At 33.1% G+C, this 19,777-nt stretch overlaps 1 protein-coding gene across 1 annotated transcript; it reads right to left on the reverse strand.

Moving 5' to 3' along the window:
- Positions 1-143: 143 nt before the first annotated feature.
- On the reverse strand, positions 144-19,500 carry LOC105671320 (Na(+)/H(+) exchange regulatory cofactor NHE-RF1). Its single transcript, XM_012365393.2, has 2 exons — positions 18,865-19,500; positions 144-8,317 (listed from the first exon to the last, which is right to left on the reverse strand). The coding sequence occupies exons 1-2, from the start codon at positions 19,279-19,281 to the stop codon at positions 8,003-8,005; spliced, it is 732 nt and encodes a 243-aa protein (XP_012220816.1). The 5' UTR covers positions 19,282-19,500; the 3' UTR covers positions 144-8,002.
- Positions 19,501-19,777: the final 277 nt, after the last annotated feature.

Here is a 19,777-nt window from a genome sequence, read left to right on the forward strand (position 1 = left end):
ATACGAGTACTTTGAAAAAATCCATTGAGAGATAAAAATACTTGTAATAACTTATAAATTACGGGGGAAATTTCAAGGATTAAAAGATGGAAAAATTGGACAAAAACGTGACAATAACTTACACAGAGAAAACACCCGTACACTTTGTTTATACATGTACGCAAATACGTGTAATTTCCTGAATGGCATACAACTAAATCTTATCGTTAAACATAAAATTAACGCTTACATAATAATGTTGAATGTAGTGTGCAAAAATTGTAACATGTGTTCTTGTCTTCTACTTAATATGTGCGTATGTATATACGTGCACGTAATTATATACATTCCAAAGATTTGGTGCAACTATTAGATATTGGTAAGAATCTCACAGTTAAAATTATACTGAAAGAATTCTACAAATTCTATTAAGCGTTCGCTGAAAATATCATCGTTATTTTTGTGTACTGGATGATCGATATGGATAAGATATGGTATTCGATACGATTCACATCGAAGATGCGATCAACAACAACACGAATATCATCTGTATATCTTCAGAATTTAACAGCGTTTTATTTATCTGATGATATCGATAATCATTGAAATAAATATTTAGTTTTAAAGATTACATTAATATTAAAATCCTATACGCTTTCATCGAAAAAAGCGCATTCTCATTTCGTGTCACTAATGGCAATTAGTCGACCTCATAACGAAAAGTTCATCTATTTGCACTAATCATTATCGTTAGCCATCCCTACCTGTTGTCTAATTGTTGCACCTATCCTGATGCACGATATAATCTAATATTTACAGAAGCAGATATAACTATTAGAGCTCTTCAAGGTCCTATGAAAAAAACAAGAACATTAAAGAAAAGGACTCGTACGTTCGCACGTATTGCGAACGAACGTGCGACAGCATCACAATATCGAAATCCTTGTCTTTTATATATTGCGCTAACGATTACTCACATTCCGTTGATTTCAATCACGCCGAGTCACCGATTTTGCGAATGGTTTAATTCCAATAGAGAAATGTATTTAAAAAAGAATAATTTTTTTTTAATTTGCAATTAAATCTCTTTCTAAATAATTTTTCAAACAATTTTTAAAACATTCCGTTTTGTTAATTTTCTACAAAAATTGGATTTACACCGTTCGCAAAATGAGCAAATGTATCGATATTCGTATTATGAAATGGATCAGTGCACGACGCCTACTTCTAAGTACGTGAAAGCCTTGCAAGATATCGTTAGGATAAAACGGCGATTTCGTTTGGACCATTTCCTTTCACTGCCGCATTTTACACCCGAAACGCATTCACATTGCAACGCTGTGGGGCATTAAACTGCATTGCTTTTAGTTTATTTAGAGCAGGAGGAAAACACGCCGCGGGATTTCAATGTGTTGCACACTTGCGCTGGATGGAAATTAAATGTCGAATAATAATGGCATCATAAATCGATTTCATACGTTGCAATAATCGTAGATTCATTTATCAGATGATTCGTAATTTTAAATGGATAAAAAACTGTAGAATTTTTTTTAATTTCTTGGCTTCTTTTTAGTGAGAATTTAATCCGAGACGTCAGCAGCAATTTTCATCTCATAAATTGCTTTTCGAAAAAATAAAATTAGATAAATCATCGTGTGCAGTCTTCAATGAGCAAGACAGTTCTCCGTTTTGCTTAATTCGTTGTACTCGATTTCTTACGTTCGAAGCAAGACGCATCGCTATGCACTGACGTAAAATTTGATCCGGCTACACAATCGTTTCTCTTCTGAGTTCGATCATTCCAGTTACTTCCTATTGTACCAACGTTTCTTATCGTATCTCTAAAGGTACCATTTTATGCGTCGCTCGTTTTCAGCGATAGTGACGTCATGTAATCGCTAGCGATGTGATGTTGTCGTTCGATTTTTTCAACTACAAGCGACAAGCATTGAGCGACATTTTGCGACATTTTTTAAATCTATGAAATGAATAATCAAATAATAAATACAATTTTGTAATAAATATTAAACATGTATAATAATAATATTTCATAATGTAATTTTATGCGTAATAAAACGGTAAATATTGGATTAGGGAAAAAGTCTTTTTACAAATTGCTGATAGATGGAGATCTGATCGATTTTTGACATAGCGCTATTTTGTGACATTAGATTATACCGGTGCTACATTGTAACTCAATTCGGCATTTATGTATAAGTCTTCTATAAGTCTCGTGAAGATTCTTAAATTTACTTTTGCATTCAGTTGCGCTTAATTTGCCTAAAAAAAATTCTGTTTTAACATCTTTTTTGTTAATAGTAGTTTTTGTAAATAGTAGACATTTATATACATTACCATTCAAAGCTTTAGAAACTTCTTCCCATAAAGCTTTTGTAACTTTGCTGTTTCTTTGAACAAGAGGTAATTTAAGATTCCATAATGGTTCTCTATATTATACTTCTAATATTAATCTGCTTCCAAAAAAGCAACATATAATCCAAAAGCAACATAAAATTAATATTTTATATTAATATTTTATATTAATATTAATATTTTATGTTGCTTTTTAGCTTTTTAGGTGGCAAGAAGTCATTGATAAAAGAGGCGAATACATAATTGACTAATTTACTCTATGTATAAAAATAAATGTGTTATATTCTGTTATAAAAAACCGAACGAACTTATTTGCCAACCCAATACATAATAATTCTTCAAGTTGAATTGCATTCACACGGAAGTAATTTCGAAATTTGTTATTTGTTGTAAAATTGAAAGTAAAATTGTATTATGGAATCCATATTTATCTCTTATTTGAAATAATGGATTTACTCAAAAACATTTCCTTTTGTAATGTTTTTTCTGTTTTTCTTGCAAATAAAGAACTGCCGCCAATACTAATAATCTTCTTTTCTTTTCCTTCATATTAATTTCATTATTAATTTTTGTACACTCCATCATCCAATTATACTTTTTTCTTTGTAACATTTTATTTTATATAAACTGTATATACTGTTGTATATGTAATGGAATTTGTCGTCCTACTAAATCGCGTCCTACTAAATCGCTGAAAGTTATTTTCATATTCAATAGCTAGCGAGTGTCACGCAATCACGTGACTTTTTTATCGCTGAAAACGAGCGATGAGCGATGCATGAAAAGGTACCTTAACAGTAATATTTTGGCGGCAAGTTCTTTGCTGCTCATTTTACGCCGCTGTTCCGCAGAATTTTCGATGCAAAAATGTGTGCGTATAAATGCAATGTATCCGCCAACTCTCCACTTTGCGCGCTACAGCAACTTGGCGCGATCAGCACCTCGTTATTATACTTTCACTCGAGTAAGTCGTTCAATGACATAACGGTCTGCGCGTACCAAATGTAATTAGCACACAATAACAGGTACGCGTACGCGTTTGCTGATTTTTTAACATTAATAGCCGCTCTTACGATTACTATTTTCGCGATAAATTATAGCGGCATTTCGGAGAACTACATTTCCGAATCGAATCATTCATGTAGCAAAAAGATCCGTACGAAGCTTTCGTACTGGCATAACGGTAGCTACATGATGACACGAGAGCAAATTGCCACTTTAACAGGAAGGATTGTGCTCACTGAATGATGGATGACATTAACGATGCCATGAATTTACAAAGCAGTAACACTGATTCAACTTCAAATGGGTCGATTAATGCTTTGGAAAGAAGTAAACTAAATTATGAATAATTAAAATATTTAGATGTAATAAATATTACTAAAATATTTTTTTAAATATTTTATATAGAATATAAAATTGTAGTTTTGTTCTTTATATTCGTAGAAATTTAATCCTTCACAATATTAAATAAAACATAATTAAAATTTTTTTGAGAACATTAAATATGTATTCTTTTTCTTAACAAATTTCTAATCGCATGCAATGAGACATCCCTTTTAATCGTATTATCAAGAAGAGAAAGGAAACTTATAAAAATAATTACGAAAAATTAAAATTACATTAAAAATAAAAAATTTTAAACATAGTACGAGTATAATTATTCACCAATCTCTGATTGTGATGTAATAAATTCTCTCTAATGACACTCATAAAGTGTCAACAATTATAAGAACATTATATATCAAGAATGGTAATTTAAAACAGACGCCAACACAATTCTGTTCCTTCCTTCTTGATAAACGCCTGTTATATGAAAGACCTCGATAATATATGTAATAGTTAATCCGATAGATAACGAATCTCTGCTCGCTTGGTTGCATACGCATTTATGAAAGAAGGCGTAATATCTCGTGAACGCGACTCTCGGCAGGTAAACGCATAATACCGACGATGACGACGACGGTGATAATTGAAGGTTGCGCAACGTGTCGTCGTAATATTTAGCAACGCGTCGCGGGTATATACCCAACTTTTCCGCGACTCTCTCGACGAGAAACGCCGTGGAAGGCAAAGAAGGAATCCTGAAAGGCGGCTTCTTCCCTCCTGTTGCCATTGTAACGCGACATTCCTATTTGTCGATTACGCAACGCGTTTTGCATTCGACCGGCCGGTTTATCGAACGCGCGCAACGAACACAAGTTATAAATTTCAGCCGCGAGTACCTGTTGTTTGTCGAGCCTCCGTTATCGTCGCTCTCCGATAATATTCACTTGTACGCCTGGAGAAACCGCTGCGCTTAATTAATTTTATTCCGCTTAAAATAAACACCTCGTGAATAATAGTCAAGATTCCTTCTTCTATTTGTAAATGTGTTTCTGTTATCAATGGACGGTGTATTTTGAATATTTATGTAGTGTTATAGAAATAGGCGTCCGTGACAAACAAAATTTTTGCGGACGTCTTGCGTGATCCTAAAGTAAATTGAGCTATCTTGCTATTTAACCGCATCACGTTTTCCATTTTCTTGATATTGTTCGTGATTAATTTTTTCAATTTTTGGTGCGTCTATTACAATTTTCCTTATAACACACTACGTGTCCGTGCATAAAAAATGCGTTTAATGATGCAAAAGTTATTCGAAGAATGTCAGCATGCGTTCTCCCACGGGACACGCGGTAATCAACGACCGTGGCGGTCGTTAACCAGAAGCCATAATAAAAAAATGTAGAGACAAGGAATAATGTACAAAGAAAAAAGAGAACTGCTTAACTACGGATTAAGTGCACAATTTTTTTCGAAAACTTATCTCTTCTTTATATATTGCATTAATATCTCATTAATGAATTTTTTTCTCACAAATAAATTTTGATATATTTTTTCAGAAAGATTTTTGAAATGTGTAATGTAAAATTATCAATAATTTAGAAGAAAATTGTTTTTTTTTCACAGCTATAAAGCGTAAAGCATTAAAAAATATTGCGCTTATCAGAATGGTCTTTTAGTATTCACGTTCTATCATTTAAAATAATTGAATCATTAAGTTAATAATTGAACCATAACTACAAGGAGAAGTTTAACCGGATTGATTAGCCACTCACTAATATTACATAAATGCGATTGATTATCGATTTGTGCAAATTACGAAAACAATATTTGCTCAAGCTCGTTTCGATACTTGAGTTAAGCAGTTAATTGAAGCGCTGGGATTTCTGCAGATTTTACATTCTCAACAACAATTATTCGAAAATTAATAATTAAATTTGTAATTATAATAAATTGCAATAGTTAATATTTGATATAAGAGTCATTGTTTAAATTACCGTAATAATAATATTGCGATAATTTAATCCGTGAGATCGAGCAAGTATGTACAAATTATTTGTACAGTTTTCTCAACTTTTTTTACTTTTTAAAACATATTTGCCAAATTTAGCTTATAGTGTTTCAAATATTTAACATCGAACACTTCCATTCGAGACGTGATTTTGTTTTCTCAGCTAGATAATAAAAGATAATAGTTTGATTTCGAATCACAGGTATTTATCGATACTACTTATCGATTAAATTATCGCAATATTATTATTACGGTAATTTAAACAATGACTCTTATATCAAATATTAACTATTGCAATTTATTATAATTACAAATTTAATTATTAATTTTCGAATAATTGTTGTTGAGAATGTAAAATCTGCAGAAATCCCAGCGCTTCAATTAACTGCTTAACTCAAGTATCGAAACGAGCTTGAGCAAGCATTGTTTTCGTAATTTGCACAAATTCGCGGATGTTCAGTTTCTGCGTCAATCCGCCCGATGTTGCAAGGCGCAACGTAAAAACCACTTCGCGTCCTGAATTCGATAACGGAGATTAACCGAGAGACTCGTCCCCGACGGCTGACTGTAACTTTCTCCCACATCGTAGCGCGCCCGTCCTTGGACCACACACAACAGGCGACTGACTGACTTCATAGGCCCGTTGCATCGCGCGCACGCGAGAAACGTCCGTCCTTGCAAGTCCTTAAGCCTTGCACGACCGCGTGCACAAGAATCTACGGATTCCGAATGCAATCGAAATTGACGTTGCGCATTTTGCAACGGTCGGGCGACCAAGTCGCCGACTCACGCGACATTTTCCACACTTCACGCAAGATTATCGAGAGATTTCACATCAAATTCTCCGCGTGTCGACATTATAACGTTTTGGCGACTGTGTTAATCTCCGTTAGCTTTAAAAAATCGCGAGAAGACAAACGAATTTATCATTCACGAATTAAAAGCCATAAATTTTCTAAATAATTTAAAGTCTTCTTTTTATTAATACACCGAGAAAAGTTTATATCAGAAATTACTATGTACGGTAGTAGCCGCGGACTATGAAAAAATTATAAAAATTTTACTATATTTTTACTATATTTTTCATATGTAAAACAGTAAAAATTTTCGGTCCGCGGCTCATGGTCCGCGGTTAATGTCGTACATAGTAATTTTTGATATAAAATTTTCTCCGTGTACTTACATTATTACTTATTGCGCTTGGTACGTCGACCACTTTTACTTTCTTATTTTGATTTACTTAATCGATCAAACTTATTTTCGTTTTTATTTTTTAAAAATTCTCAAATACTCGAATATTTATTTAATTCGATATAAAGATAACACGCCTTTAAATTTATAAACACTGACTACATTGACTCACTACATTTTTTTAAACATACTTTTAGCTAGAGCAATAAAATTTAGATGTCAATAAATTTCCAATTTGTCAAAATGCTTGACGGATATGTGTATTATAAGTTGTTTTTATATTCTTGATTTGAGGATTTGTAATTATCTTCCGCCGACGAAGAATTCATATGATCGCAACGTTCGAGAGAAGTATTACATCAGTCGACGGCGATAAATTCTTGCCGGAGAAAGTCATGGGAAGAAGCGGCAAACGGATCTCCCGAATTTAACGGATGGTGCTTAGAAGTGAATATGACGACATTCGTGAGTAATCAAGTGGAAAGAAATAAGATTTACATTACTAATTACACATCGGAAAGTGTTGCAATTATTTACAACAGGAACATCTTTAAAAAACTAAATTATTGTTTCAAAAACAAAAAAAAATAAACATAATAGATATTCAAGTATGTATAACTATAATAACTATAAAAAAATAATAATTTTGAATAACTTTCGCGCAACTTTCGTCAAGAAACAATCGTCTTCGTTATAGCTCTACGTTAAACATTGATAAACCGGTGACTCGCAATCTGCCGTAAGTTCTGGCGCGAACACGACAAAGATTGCACATGTAAGTTTGCTTTCGTGTAAACCGAAAATCAACAATGTACTTGCGCAAACAATATTATCTCCTTATCCTATCCTAATACTCGTCGCAGCATTCCTCATCGCTGCGAATGAGCGTATTAAATGTTATAATATCGACATCGACACTCGGCGTCTGCGATAGTCTAAATAACGGCGCATCGGTGTATTTATTACAACAACAATAATTTGATCGGTTGCAACGATGTGTGTTCTATCGCAGGAAGGGACGCGTCGTCGTCGTTGTATCGAAAAAAACGACGATAACGCGAGAAAAGGAAGGAATAATAAAGGAATAAGGATACTAACTTGAGGAAAGATGTGGGGATGCGTCTACAGTTTCTGCACGATGTCGAATTTGTCCTTGAAGCCGATCGACTCCTTCTTCGGGTCGTATTTTTTGCGCGCCGCCAGCTGGGCCCTCAGCTCCTTCGCGCTCATCTTCAGATTCAGACCCTGGGATTGCGACTCGCTGTTTGCGCTACCGCCGCTCGCCACGCTACCATTACCTGTGCCGTGCACGTGGTTCACGCCACCGTTGCCGTTTTCCCGCATATTGGATTCGTTGCTGTTGTTGGTCGTCGTTTGTGCTACGATAGTGCTGTCGCTATTCGCCGTATTGTTGGAGCTTATAGATTTTTGTGTGCTCTAAAATAGAAGAAACGTGTATATTATTTTATAAAATTCTCAAATTATATAAAAAATAAATCTCTTATATGGATCAAAAATAAAATTATAAAATATTATTTAGATGTTAGTGCCAGTGAAATTAAATACAAGTATCCAGTGAGCAAAATTTGATCAAATTTCCTGTCAATCTGCCAATATTTGCTAACATTTGACTATCTGATAAACACAGAAGTATTTTTATAATTGTATTGCTATCATAACTCTCTTTCAACACAATCATTTTTTCACATCACGATTATAACTTTTAACTATAATTCGCTAAAATAATATCCAATAAAGATCACTTTGATTTAGTGTCCAAGTCCACGAAAGCAGAAACGGAACGAAACGAGATATTTCTTCAGAGTCGAATGACAATGCGGTTTTTTGACATCTCCTCGTGTTGGCGCGCAACCTTGTATGACGCATAGATCGCAAAAAATGTACATCGTATAATATGGTTGGCTTCACAAGCGCCTACTAACAAAATGCCGAGTTTCCGCATGAGTGTTTTGCGCGATGGTATCGCGCTTTTTGGCCGATATCGCACAATATCATGTCGTTATTTCTCGCACCTAGCGCGTACGCGAATTCGCGAGGATAAAAATCGCTGCCCGCGAAGAGATATTTATAATGACCTTGGATCCTGATGCAATTCTGAACGGTACTTAAAGGAATTCCATTACTCGTCATGCACGACGGTGAAGAGAACCGGTTCCTGTGCCGCGCGAACCGTTTAAATCCCTTCGAAATAATGTTAGTCGGCTATCTCTACAGTCCTACATATTGAATTTCACGAACGACTGGCTTTCTGTAGTCCGAATTATCGTGGCCATGTTGTTATTTATCTCGTTTGGAAAACTACGCGGTAGACATGGAACATTTTGCTTTCTCTCTCTCTCCGCGGTGGCTGTCTCAATTCACTATGATATAATTAAAGTAATCGGAGTAAAAATTAGACATGAAAGAAAATATATATAATATGAATCGCAAAATTTCGATATAAAAATTATTAAAATAAAATTGTTGCTGCACAACAAGTATTTCTATTAAACTATATTCGTACATTATCATAAATAAAAAAACTCGATAGAAAAATATTTATAATGCACTAAATTTAACTTTATAGCAACACTAAAATTAAAAACTTCTAAGTTTTAAAATATAATTTTAATTATAAAGTAAATGTTTATCTTACAAAATTTAGATCGCAAATAAATTTCCAACCTTTTCATCCGATATAAAAGTCATGGTATCATTGAAGCTTAACGCGTTGTTCCAAAAAAAAAGTATTAAAGTTAACAAGAACAAGGCCGAGTTGCAATGGTTCTTTTCTCCTTATTTTAGTCTTTATAATGATATAATGATATTTTTTGTATCTAAGCTTTGTGTTACTAATATCTTTGTAGTTTCATGTGAGACTTTCGCGCGCATTGCATGTTTTTATTCCACTGTTACTGATGCAACAGCCCTATAAAACTGTAGGAATCTGTGCCATGAGACGATGACGACCATGAACGCTTTTCACGACCGAGATCTTTTTGCAAATGCGATCGAGCGAAAACGTATCAGTAATTTTACCGGAATTGGAATTTTGACCGCATTTAGAACGCAATACTTTCCGATAGTAATAATATTTCTTTATATTAAATTTATCGTAAGTTTTCCAAAAATATCATAAATCTGAATCTAATAAAAATTTATAAAAGGCAGCCTACCTCTTGTCAAAATACTCGATTTTTATTTGCTCCAAGTTTACAACCACACAATCAAATTTAATAGCTTTGTTGAAGAAACTACGTAAGATTCGATGCAATATAGCTGTGTTTCGACACATTAGATATAATTTTACAAATAAAAAAAATCTTTCTTTTATAGATACGAGAAATTTTCTATAGATAGTTTGCGTACACCTGCCTACGCTAATGTGCTGCGTAAATTCACTCATGCTCTTTAGAGAATCGACATGTAATATGTTGATGCAAGAATGAAATCGTCGATGAAGAAGAGAACATTCTAGCAACGCATACGTATCGAGCTTTGAAATAAACACACGCTTATCGGCAGGTCACGCAGGCAGGTATTTAATTATACCTATGCGAGAGAACATGGTGCAATGTTCGTCAACTCGGTTTTTTCTTGGAGGGGAATCCCCGTTATCTGTATACGTATTCAGGTGAGACGTATGCAAGTTTTTGGCACGCTTTCCTCTAAAATCGTTCTAGAACGAGACACGGAAATCGAATAAGATCGAGTAACGGAATTCAAGATATCTTTCTCGTTGCTTTATGACGTTGCATAAAACTTTCTTAATCTAGTATATATGATAAGTTAGTTACAAAATTGAACAAATTTATTTCGATCAAAAAAGAGTTATTAAGAAGAAGTAAACGTTGCATACATTTAAAGTATTTGTCAAATATTAATTAAATGAGTAAATAAAAAAATGTTATATAAGTCACATTAAGAAATTAGATGTATTTATATTGGTATATTCATTTGCAAATGTGTTAGTCACGTTATGCAAAGGAGACAGGAAACGTCCTATTTTGTACGGGATGGGAAACGTAAGAGGATGAGTACCTATTAATTGTATCGGGAGTACAATATTGTAATCCGCGATTGAGGATTTCCTCGAATCTTCTATTACACAATCGATCTGCGCGTTATTTGCAGAAACTTCCTAATAAAATTGCATTTAAGAAGTCATAAATAATATTTTAAAAGAAGTATTTAATACAAATTCTTTTACAAACTAAATAAAAATATTATTTTATTAAAATTTTTATAGAAAATTAATCGTTTTTTATTAATCGTCGTTATAATAAAATTATAAGTTTAGAATAGTTAATAAAATAAATGATTAAAAAATCACAATTATTACTGAATTGATTTTCACCAATTTAATTTACTTAAAAAAAATACATAAATCTTTTATTAAATAATTTATTAATTTTACCTAAATCGGTCATCTATGGAAGTATTTCAATTCGTACAACTATGAAATGTATTTTAAAAGAATTTCGGTCACACACATAAATTATTATCATATCGCCCACAATAAAGAGAGAATCTCTCGATCGTCTACCTCCCACACACTACATTATCATAACTGACATGTTAATTTTATAAAAGAATGAAGCACTCATTGCGTTCTCTACATATTCATAACTTTATTTGAATAGAGAATAATTACCTCGCAATCATGTCTTTACTAGGAGAAATTATTTCAAAATCTGCTATTACTTTCTTGTTCAAGCGTATAAATTCAACCTCCAGAAGATTACGATATTTTCATAAGATAAAAATTTTTTGAAATGGCCGCAGATTATTGTGTTAACTTGTATATAAAATATTAAAATCCGCGATTATATTTATTATTTTAAAAGTAATATTCTCCATTATTAAAAAAAAAACATTCTTTTAAGTAAATCAAATCTACGTAATGGGATCGTGATGCATGCAATCACGACACGGATCGACATAAACGCGGAGTTTACGTAATCTCGTGAAAATCACCGGAAGTGGAAATTCGTCGGAGGGAATCAACGGTTTTTCTGGTCACAAGAAAGAGCAAGAGCAGAGAGAGACTCGATATATGTATATCACAGAAAACTCTCAGATTACGAATCTCGCGAAAATTAATTAACGCCATAAAACGCATTGGTGTCCTCCAAAAAGGAGACTTCCTGCGATTAACGGTATAATAGCTCGCATCCGAGAGCGCGAGAGCCACGTTATTGTTGCATACGGTAACGCAGGTGCACTCATACCGATAACTGCCTAAGTAAACAACAGACATATGTTTCTAAATGCGTGTAATTCCTAGAACGCTAATACGAGATAGTACTAAGAGTTTTCGAGTTTACTAAAAATTCTGCACATACATCAAAAAGAAAGAAATGAACAGAAATCGAGAGTATAAAAAAAGAAAGAAAATGTATCATAAAATTTTCTCTAATTTCACGAATTTATCACAATGACATTATTTCATAGATATATATTTCTCTTTCTCTTATAACAACAATTATTGAATATTACATTTTTGTCATATGCAAACATAAAAATAATATTGATTATTTGTGTTGCAGGATGTTAATTTATCTTTATTCCACGAAAAACCGCGAAAACGACCGTGCAACATAACTTTTCATACATGATCTTTCCGGGAGCTAGAATGAGTCATTCCTCACCACGTTGACATGATAACACACGTATAACGAACCGCACATTCGTTCCATTCGAGCGATCTTTTTCCTCCTTGAGTAGAATTCTGCCTTGTTATTGTATCGCGTATCATGCCATTTTCGCATGAAATTAAGAGTTATTGAAGTTATCTTCCCGTTCGAAGATATATTACTTTTATATTCATAATTCCGGGAAATAATCATCTTCCTAATTACTCAAAAAATTAGCTAACTACTAAAATACATTTTTAATTCTAAAGTTGTGATATTAAAAATTTATGTGCCGTAATTCATCAGCGATGATAAATTATAAATACTTATAAATTGAACGACATTTATCTACTATTGCGACCCTGAAAAACTCATAAGCGATATGCAAGAATTACAAAACGAGTATGTCAGATTTACGATAGTATCGGATAAGATTAAGCACAAATCGATTGTTAAACGAGCGTTCAAATCGATTGTTAAACGAATTTTAACGTTCAAATCGTTGAATTTTCAGAACTAGTTGGAGTCGAGTTACCAGGGAATACGAGAGAAAGCATCATGTAAGCATTGTCAGAACAAGATTATAATAATCGTGGAGATTGCGATAACAATATCATCGAGAACGAGAGACGCCCCAAGACGTCTCTAACAGAGAAAGAAAGTTTTACATATTTTATATCGTTGGAATTTTCACATAAATACAAAAGAATTATTATAAATCACTCCGTAATTGCATCGCTTAATTAAGAAAAAATGTTTTGTTATTATCACCTATTTCACATTTACACTGCTAGGATAACATCGTTTCTAGATTTTAACATTATTTAAAAAGCTAGCAATTTTAAATACCTAGCAAATTTATGTGTCACTTCCAGCGATAAGATAACAATCATCAAGCTATTTTAACAGTTAAAGACAGTTACGTTTTAGATTCAATAAATATTTTTTAACTGTACTATATTGAAATTCTTTTATTTTTTCACTGCTAAACCAAATAATTTGAATAGCATTCAAACTTAATCGAATAATACTTCTCATATTTTTTTTTCCGTAATATTTATCTATTCACAATTTAATTTGTGTAAATAGTTTAAACAGTTTACAGTCAAAAGTATTTACGAATTGAATATTCTTTATAACGTGAATGATCTTTTTAAGATGAATACAGATACCTTTAGATCAAAGGAACACTGAATTTCCGAGTTTGATGTCATATCCTTAAAAATTTGCCAATATTGTGAAAGATTATCTCAATACTTTATGTACCACTTTATGTATCACTCTTTTCACTGTGATCTCTACAATTCCTACCGAGACGAGACGAAACCCCTGACCGATGTTCAAGGGTTAAACGAAATGAATAAACTGCGACTCGCGAGCGTCTGCCTCTTTATAAATGAATTATCGTTTGGACAACGATGCGTATATATAAGCGGGATATTAATAACGAACACGTCGTCACTTTCGCCTCTGTCGTAAGCCGAATCATCGAATCAGATATCGCGAATTTAAAATAGCACTTTTATTGAGACTGCTGATTCTAATCTTTTTAAAACTTTTGGTGGCAATAATCGAATTTTAGCAATATTCTGTAATCAATTCAAACACATCATATGCAAAATAAAAAATATTTATTTATCATTGTCAATATAATGTATCTCAATATTTAACTTTTATATCTTTACTTAAGAATAGAAATTTCATGGATATAAATACTTTCTATTATCCTATTTATCTATTTTATGCAAAATAATAAAATAAATTTCTTAAAAATAATAAATAATAAATCTTCATTAGTTTTCTTCAAAAAGAGTAAAAATCCTGTGTTCAATAATTCAAGTATTCTTCAAGTATGACAATAATTTACTCAATAGTCGTAAAAATAACACTGTCTTTTTAAAGAAGTCACTGGTCGATTATCATGTCTGATAGGAAGCAGGAAATATCAAACAACAATCTCACGCACAAAGTCTGTTGGCACGTGCGAACCAGTAAAGCTTCCGCTTATTCAGCATGATTCAATCACATTTCATTCATCCCTGCAGCACAGTTACATTCGAATACTCTTGCGACGACTTCGAGAAACAACACATCGCGCCAGTTTGTGATAACGTTTTAACCACGTTCCAAGGTAATGTGAACAACTGTTATTGCAAAGTGTATAATATATAAACATAAAATTATGATATGTCTATAATAGTTATCATAAATAATATTTAACCATTATTATTGTTCAAATATAACAAATCCAATCATTTTTATAAATAAAATAATGTAAGTAATTATATATATATAATAAAAAAATATAAATAAATTAAAATTTTTTTAATAGAATAATTCAATGTCGTAAATGTCATTTAATATTAATAATAATTATTAATTATACAAAATATAATATTAATAAAAGATTTGTAAGATACAAAAAGGTTCTGAATGCACTAGAATGATGGACGATACACGTGTTCTGTCAATCGAGACAGTCTCATATTCTAGAACGCGATAGGGGTTATTCACATTCCTCTCGCGTAATAAACACGCACACTTGCGACACGCGAGAACGCGTGTATACTCGATGTCACCTGCCAATAAAATCGATATAAGTTGCAGATGTATCATGGCTAGCAGTTCAATGCTTATTATGTCTATCGATCGATTCATCTTTTGCAATACAACATAATGGATATTATATATAATTTTGCTCTACTAATATAGTTATTAATTATGATTTGAAAGTACAGACGTTGATAATTTATTCACGCTCTTATTGTGAATAATGCTAACAATAATATCAACGACTTATAACGAGAAATGTAATTCAATGGCCTAGATAATAGAAAGGATATATCATGATACGTTCGTCCTTCACTAATTTCGTCTTTCTAATTCCAAGAGAGAATATTATCTATTATCCTCATTCTATGTAAGATATCTCATGAGTGTGCGAATAGCGATAACATTGTTTCACTATTTCTAAAGAAAAATCATCGATAAGGGAAAATCGCGTTTTAAAAAAAATACGGATATCATTTTCACATTTTATGAGGTTTTATACATAAAGAATAATTCTTCGAACTGCTGTCTTCTTGCTCTTGAAAAGTAAATACAGATGTTCTCGAAAATGTGGCATCATTAGCTTAGTTAGGTAACGACGTTTACTCGATTTCACGAGAGCGAGTCGAATGTGTTTCAATAAATACGAACATATCATCACTGATAACGATATACAGAAAGACACAATGCGTACGATGATGACTCGATGCGAATACCGCGACGGATTATGTACAGAATGGTAATTTATGTCAATTAACCCCTTTGTCCCTAGTTAAATCGGCCTTAGTAGAATTAATACTCGCGAGATGGAGAAATACTTTAAATAATATTATTTGATTTTAGTAATTATATAAGATATTCTTATACATATATCAGAAAAAAATAAGTCCTCTAAATTATAATTAATAATTAATTATAATTATACAATTCAGAATTAAAAATTATTTTTATATTTCAGAAAAATATATAAGAGAGAGAGAGAGAGAGAGAGAATATTCTTACAATTTTCTACAATTTTCAATATTTGTAGCGACTCGTATGAATTTAACCTCTGTGAACTTGGGCATCTAAGTTTAAAAAAAAATATTTTGACAGAAAATGTTAGTATTTTGATTGTAGTTGTTTGTAGTAACAATAATTTCGTTTGTATCATCATTTAAATGTTTACAACATACGTCATAATAATTCAACTCTTTTTTAATTTTTTGAAACGGTGCAACTACAAACGAAAGCAAAATCACTACAAACAACTATAAACGATTCTGAATCAAGATATATGTATATTATCAAATTTTTTTTATCCCATAATTGGGTAACAACTATATATATATATTCTTTCAAATAGCTATATTTTTTTATTGATTAAACTACAAACGAAATTATTGTTACTACAAACAACTACAATCAAAATACTAACATTTTCTGTATTAAAAAATAATTTTTTTTAAAGTCGGGTGCCAAGTTCACAAAGATATGAATTTACCGCAATTTTTTTATCTCTCGAACAAGCATCCTTCCGTCTAATTGATAATAATGAAAAGACGTAATACGTCGTGCGATGAGAAATCCGCGTGCGAGATAATCGCACGCCATTTGATGAAAGAGAAAAATAATGATTTCTCGTTTTATTAGTTAGCAGACGCGCGAGTTCCAAGAGACGCGTCATCGCCGAGAGAGGATGCATGTTCACAATGGGAAAATAATCCCGAGCGTCGTTGCTTGCGTAACGTTTCCTTGAAAAACGATTTTGATGATCGATTCTAAATCACTTCCTGCCTTGCACTATTAACGTTATCTGATAGTCCGCAGAAAAATGTACGTTCGATACGCACGATTGTCGTAATATCTAATCATTATTACCATTATATGATATTATTAAATCGCGACTTGATTACAATTTAAAAATTATTTATAAAATGGGATTGCCGTGATATTATTAAATCGCGACAGTGGTGATTACAACCACAAAAATTAATTACAGAACCTAATTCCTGCGTGACCGCCATAAATATCATCGCATAAGCAAACATCGTACACTTATGTAATTGAAATTTGCAATTTGGTATAAACATAAAATGCTGACAATTACTACGTTTATTCTATAAATTTGAGTTAAATTAATAATATCGAATATGAGATAAAGTATGAATTTTGTATAGCAATATTATTCGCGCGTTATGTTAGATTTAATATGATCTATCAAATATGTTAAAATTTACAAATTTGCAAAGGAAATCATGAGCATATCTCTCTTTTGTGCCACACACTCTACATCCAATTTCTATTCCGGTTACTTTACTGCGATACATCGATCATCGCAATAGCTAAAAAAGCACAGCAACAGCAAGACCGTTCCGCGGAGAAATAACTAATTACGACACGATGACGCATGTGCATTCAACTGCGCGCACCTGCTTGTATTTTATGTGAATATAAAGGCTAAATATTAAACACTACAGCGTGAAAAATAAAAAAACAGGACAACTGCATAACTATCCAACGAAAATCAACATGTAAATGAACTATTATATTTTAAAACAACAGTAAAATAAAATCATATTCTGAAATTTTGCTAAATGCGTATCTATTTGCGAAATATCTACCTTTAAAAAAAGAGAAACGTCGAAATTAAGAGCGATGTATTTAAAGTAGATCTCGCGCGTATTTAATTAACATTCCTAAAGTGAATTCTGCGTGCTACTATGAATTATATGCATATGCTACATTAATAATGATGTAATATTTTACTATATACGAACATTGAAATTATCGGCCATAGATCATGGACATCCAGCATTGATACATCGCGGTGTTGCACGCATCCCGAGCGTGTTAGACACTTTCTAGTATAAACAGACAGACGTAAACACACGAACGGCTAGCAGCGACAACAACAAGTGGACTCATACGAATCCAACAGGTGGACTCGTACCACAGCTCGGATAAATTCCACGCGAATACCACGGATTCTTTCAATACGGGCGTCGCGTAGCTCTCGGACTTTCGAAATCGAAGAAAACGTGCAATTAATCGTGCATTCGTCGTAAGACGCATCAACTACATCCTTGTAACAAATCTATTCGACACCATTTTACCAGAAAAATATAATAAAAAGTAAATAAATACAAGTGCGTTTTCATAAGAGAATTTAAAAATAGAAAGAACTTTCAAATCTGTTTTAAATTAAATTAAATTTTAATAAATTTTGTTAAATGAGGATTTAGTTTTTATCCATCCAATTTCTCTCTTTTGCAATGCAGTTTATTATATTTCTGCACGTTTTATGCAGAAAAATAAAAAATGCATTATTCAACGTTTTTTACACATACATATTGAAAAAAAATGCACGTGCAACTTAGGTTATCATTTAAGTCGTTACAAATTTCTGTTTGTTTTATCGTAAATTTAAATATGCACGGATATTCATACTTATTCAGAATAATCGCGATTTAGCATGACTCGCTTAATAATTATTCATTATTATAGCACGGTTCAAATTTTGTCAATTACTATATACATTACATATTTACGCACTTATTATACGTAATTAATCATCTTTCATCTACAATAGTTATGCGGAATTAAAAAAAAGATCTTAATTCAAAAAGTATCAAGTCCATTTTCATACATATATCATAAAAATAGAAAAAAATTCATTATTCAACGTTTTTTACACATATATTAGACTGAAATAAAATCCACGTGCAACTTAAGTCGTTAGAAATTGTGATACATAATAAATTGTCAGCTGGTACATCCAGAATGAAAATACGAAAGAAGAACCGGAAGCTTCCTTACCTCGTCAACGGAGCTGCCATCAGAACGGTCTTCCACGCTGTTGGGATTTTTCTCCGGCGTCTTGATCACCTTGATATTAGGCATGGTGCCCTTGATGACGATGTTATTCTCCCTGAAGTAATCATCGGCCTCCTGGTCGACTACTAGCAGTTTAGTTTCGTTGGCGAATGCCTTGATGCGTTCGACCACCTGATTGTGCGTTTCGTTCGCGATGTCAATCTCGTTCACCTCAATTATCCGGTCGCCCTGGCGCAAACCGGCCGCCTGACTCGGCGAACCATCATCCACCTTGCCGATAAACTGGCCGTTTTTGCCTTTCTGCGCGTGCAGATTGAAGCCGTAGCCCGGGAAGTCGTCCCACTTGGCGATGTGGCAGAGCCGGGCGCACGGCACTTTATCGTCCTTCAGAGAGGACATCGCGTCGGTCTCACCCTTTCAACGGGCAAGAGCGGAGAAGGAGGAGAAAGATAGAACTTGCGAATCTGTGACCGGATTCACCGGACACACCGCACCACACAGAAGAATACGCGAAATACAAAAATCACGCACGAGTAGGTGAACGCAACGTGAGACCACCACGAGCAAACACGCGCGCACGTATACACAGCGAATGGACGTATGTCGTCGTTGTGGCAGACGCAGGCACGAGGAAATGTCGAAGAGTCTCGACAACAACCGAACTCACCCGATTCCGCCGCTATTGTTCGCCCGCCACGACGCGATCGTTTAAACCGACTGGCGATACACACAGCATAATCGTAATCCGCGAAATTGCTCGATTTTACGGGATAGTGAATGCCAATGGTACCATGAATATTTAATTCGATCGAGTTATCGGGATTCTTCGTTTTCAATCTATATTATTTATATTAAAATAATTGAATCCTTTATCTTTTCTCTTCTTCCAATTTTA

Source organism: Linepithema humile, chromosome 1 (genome assembly GCF_040581485.1).
Source record: "Linepithema humile isolate Giens D197 chromosome 1, Lhum_UNIL_v1.0, whole genome shotgun sequence".
Taxonomy (NCBI): Eukaryota; Metazoa; Arthropoda; class Insecta; order Hymenoptera; family Formicidae; genus Linepithema; species Linepithema humile.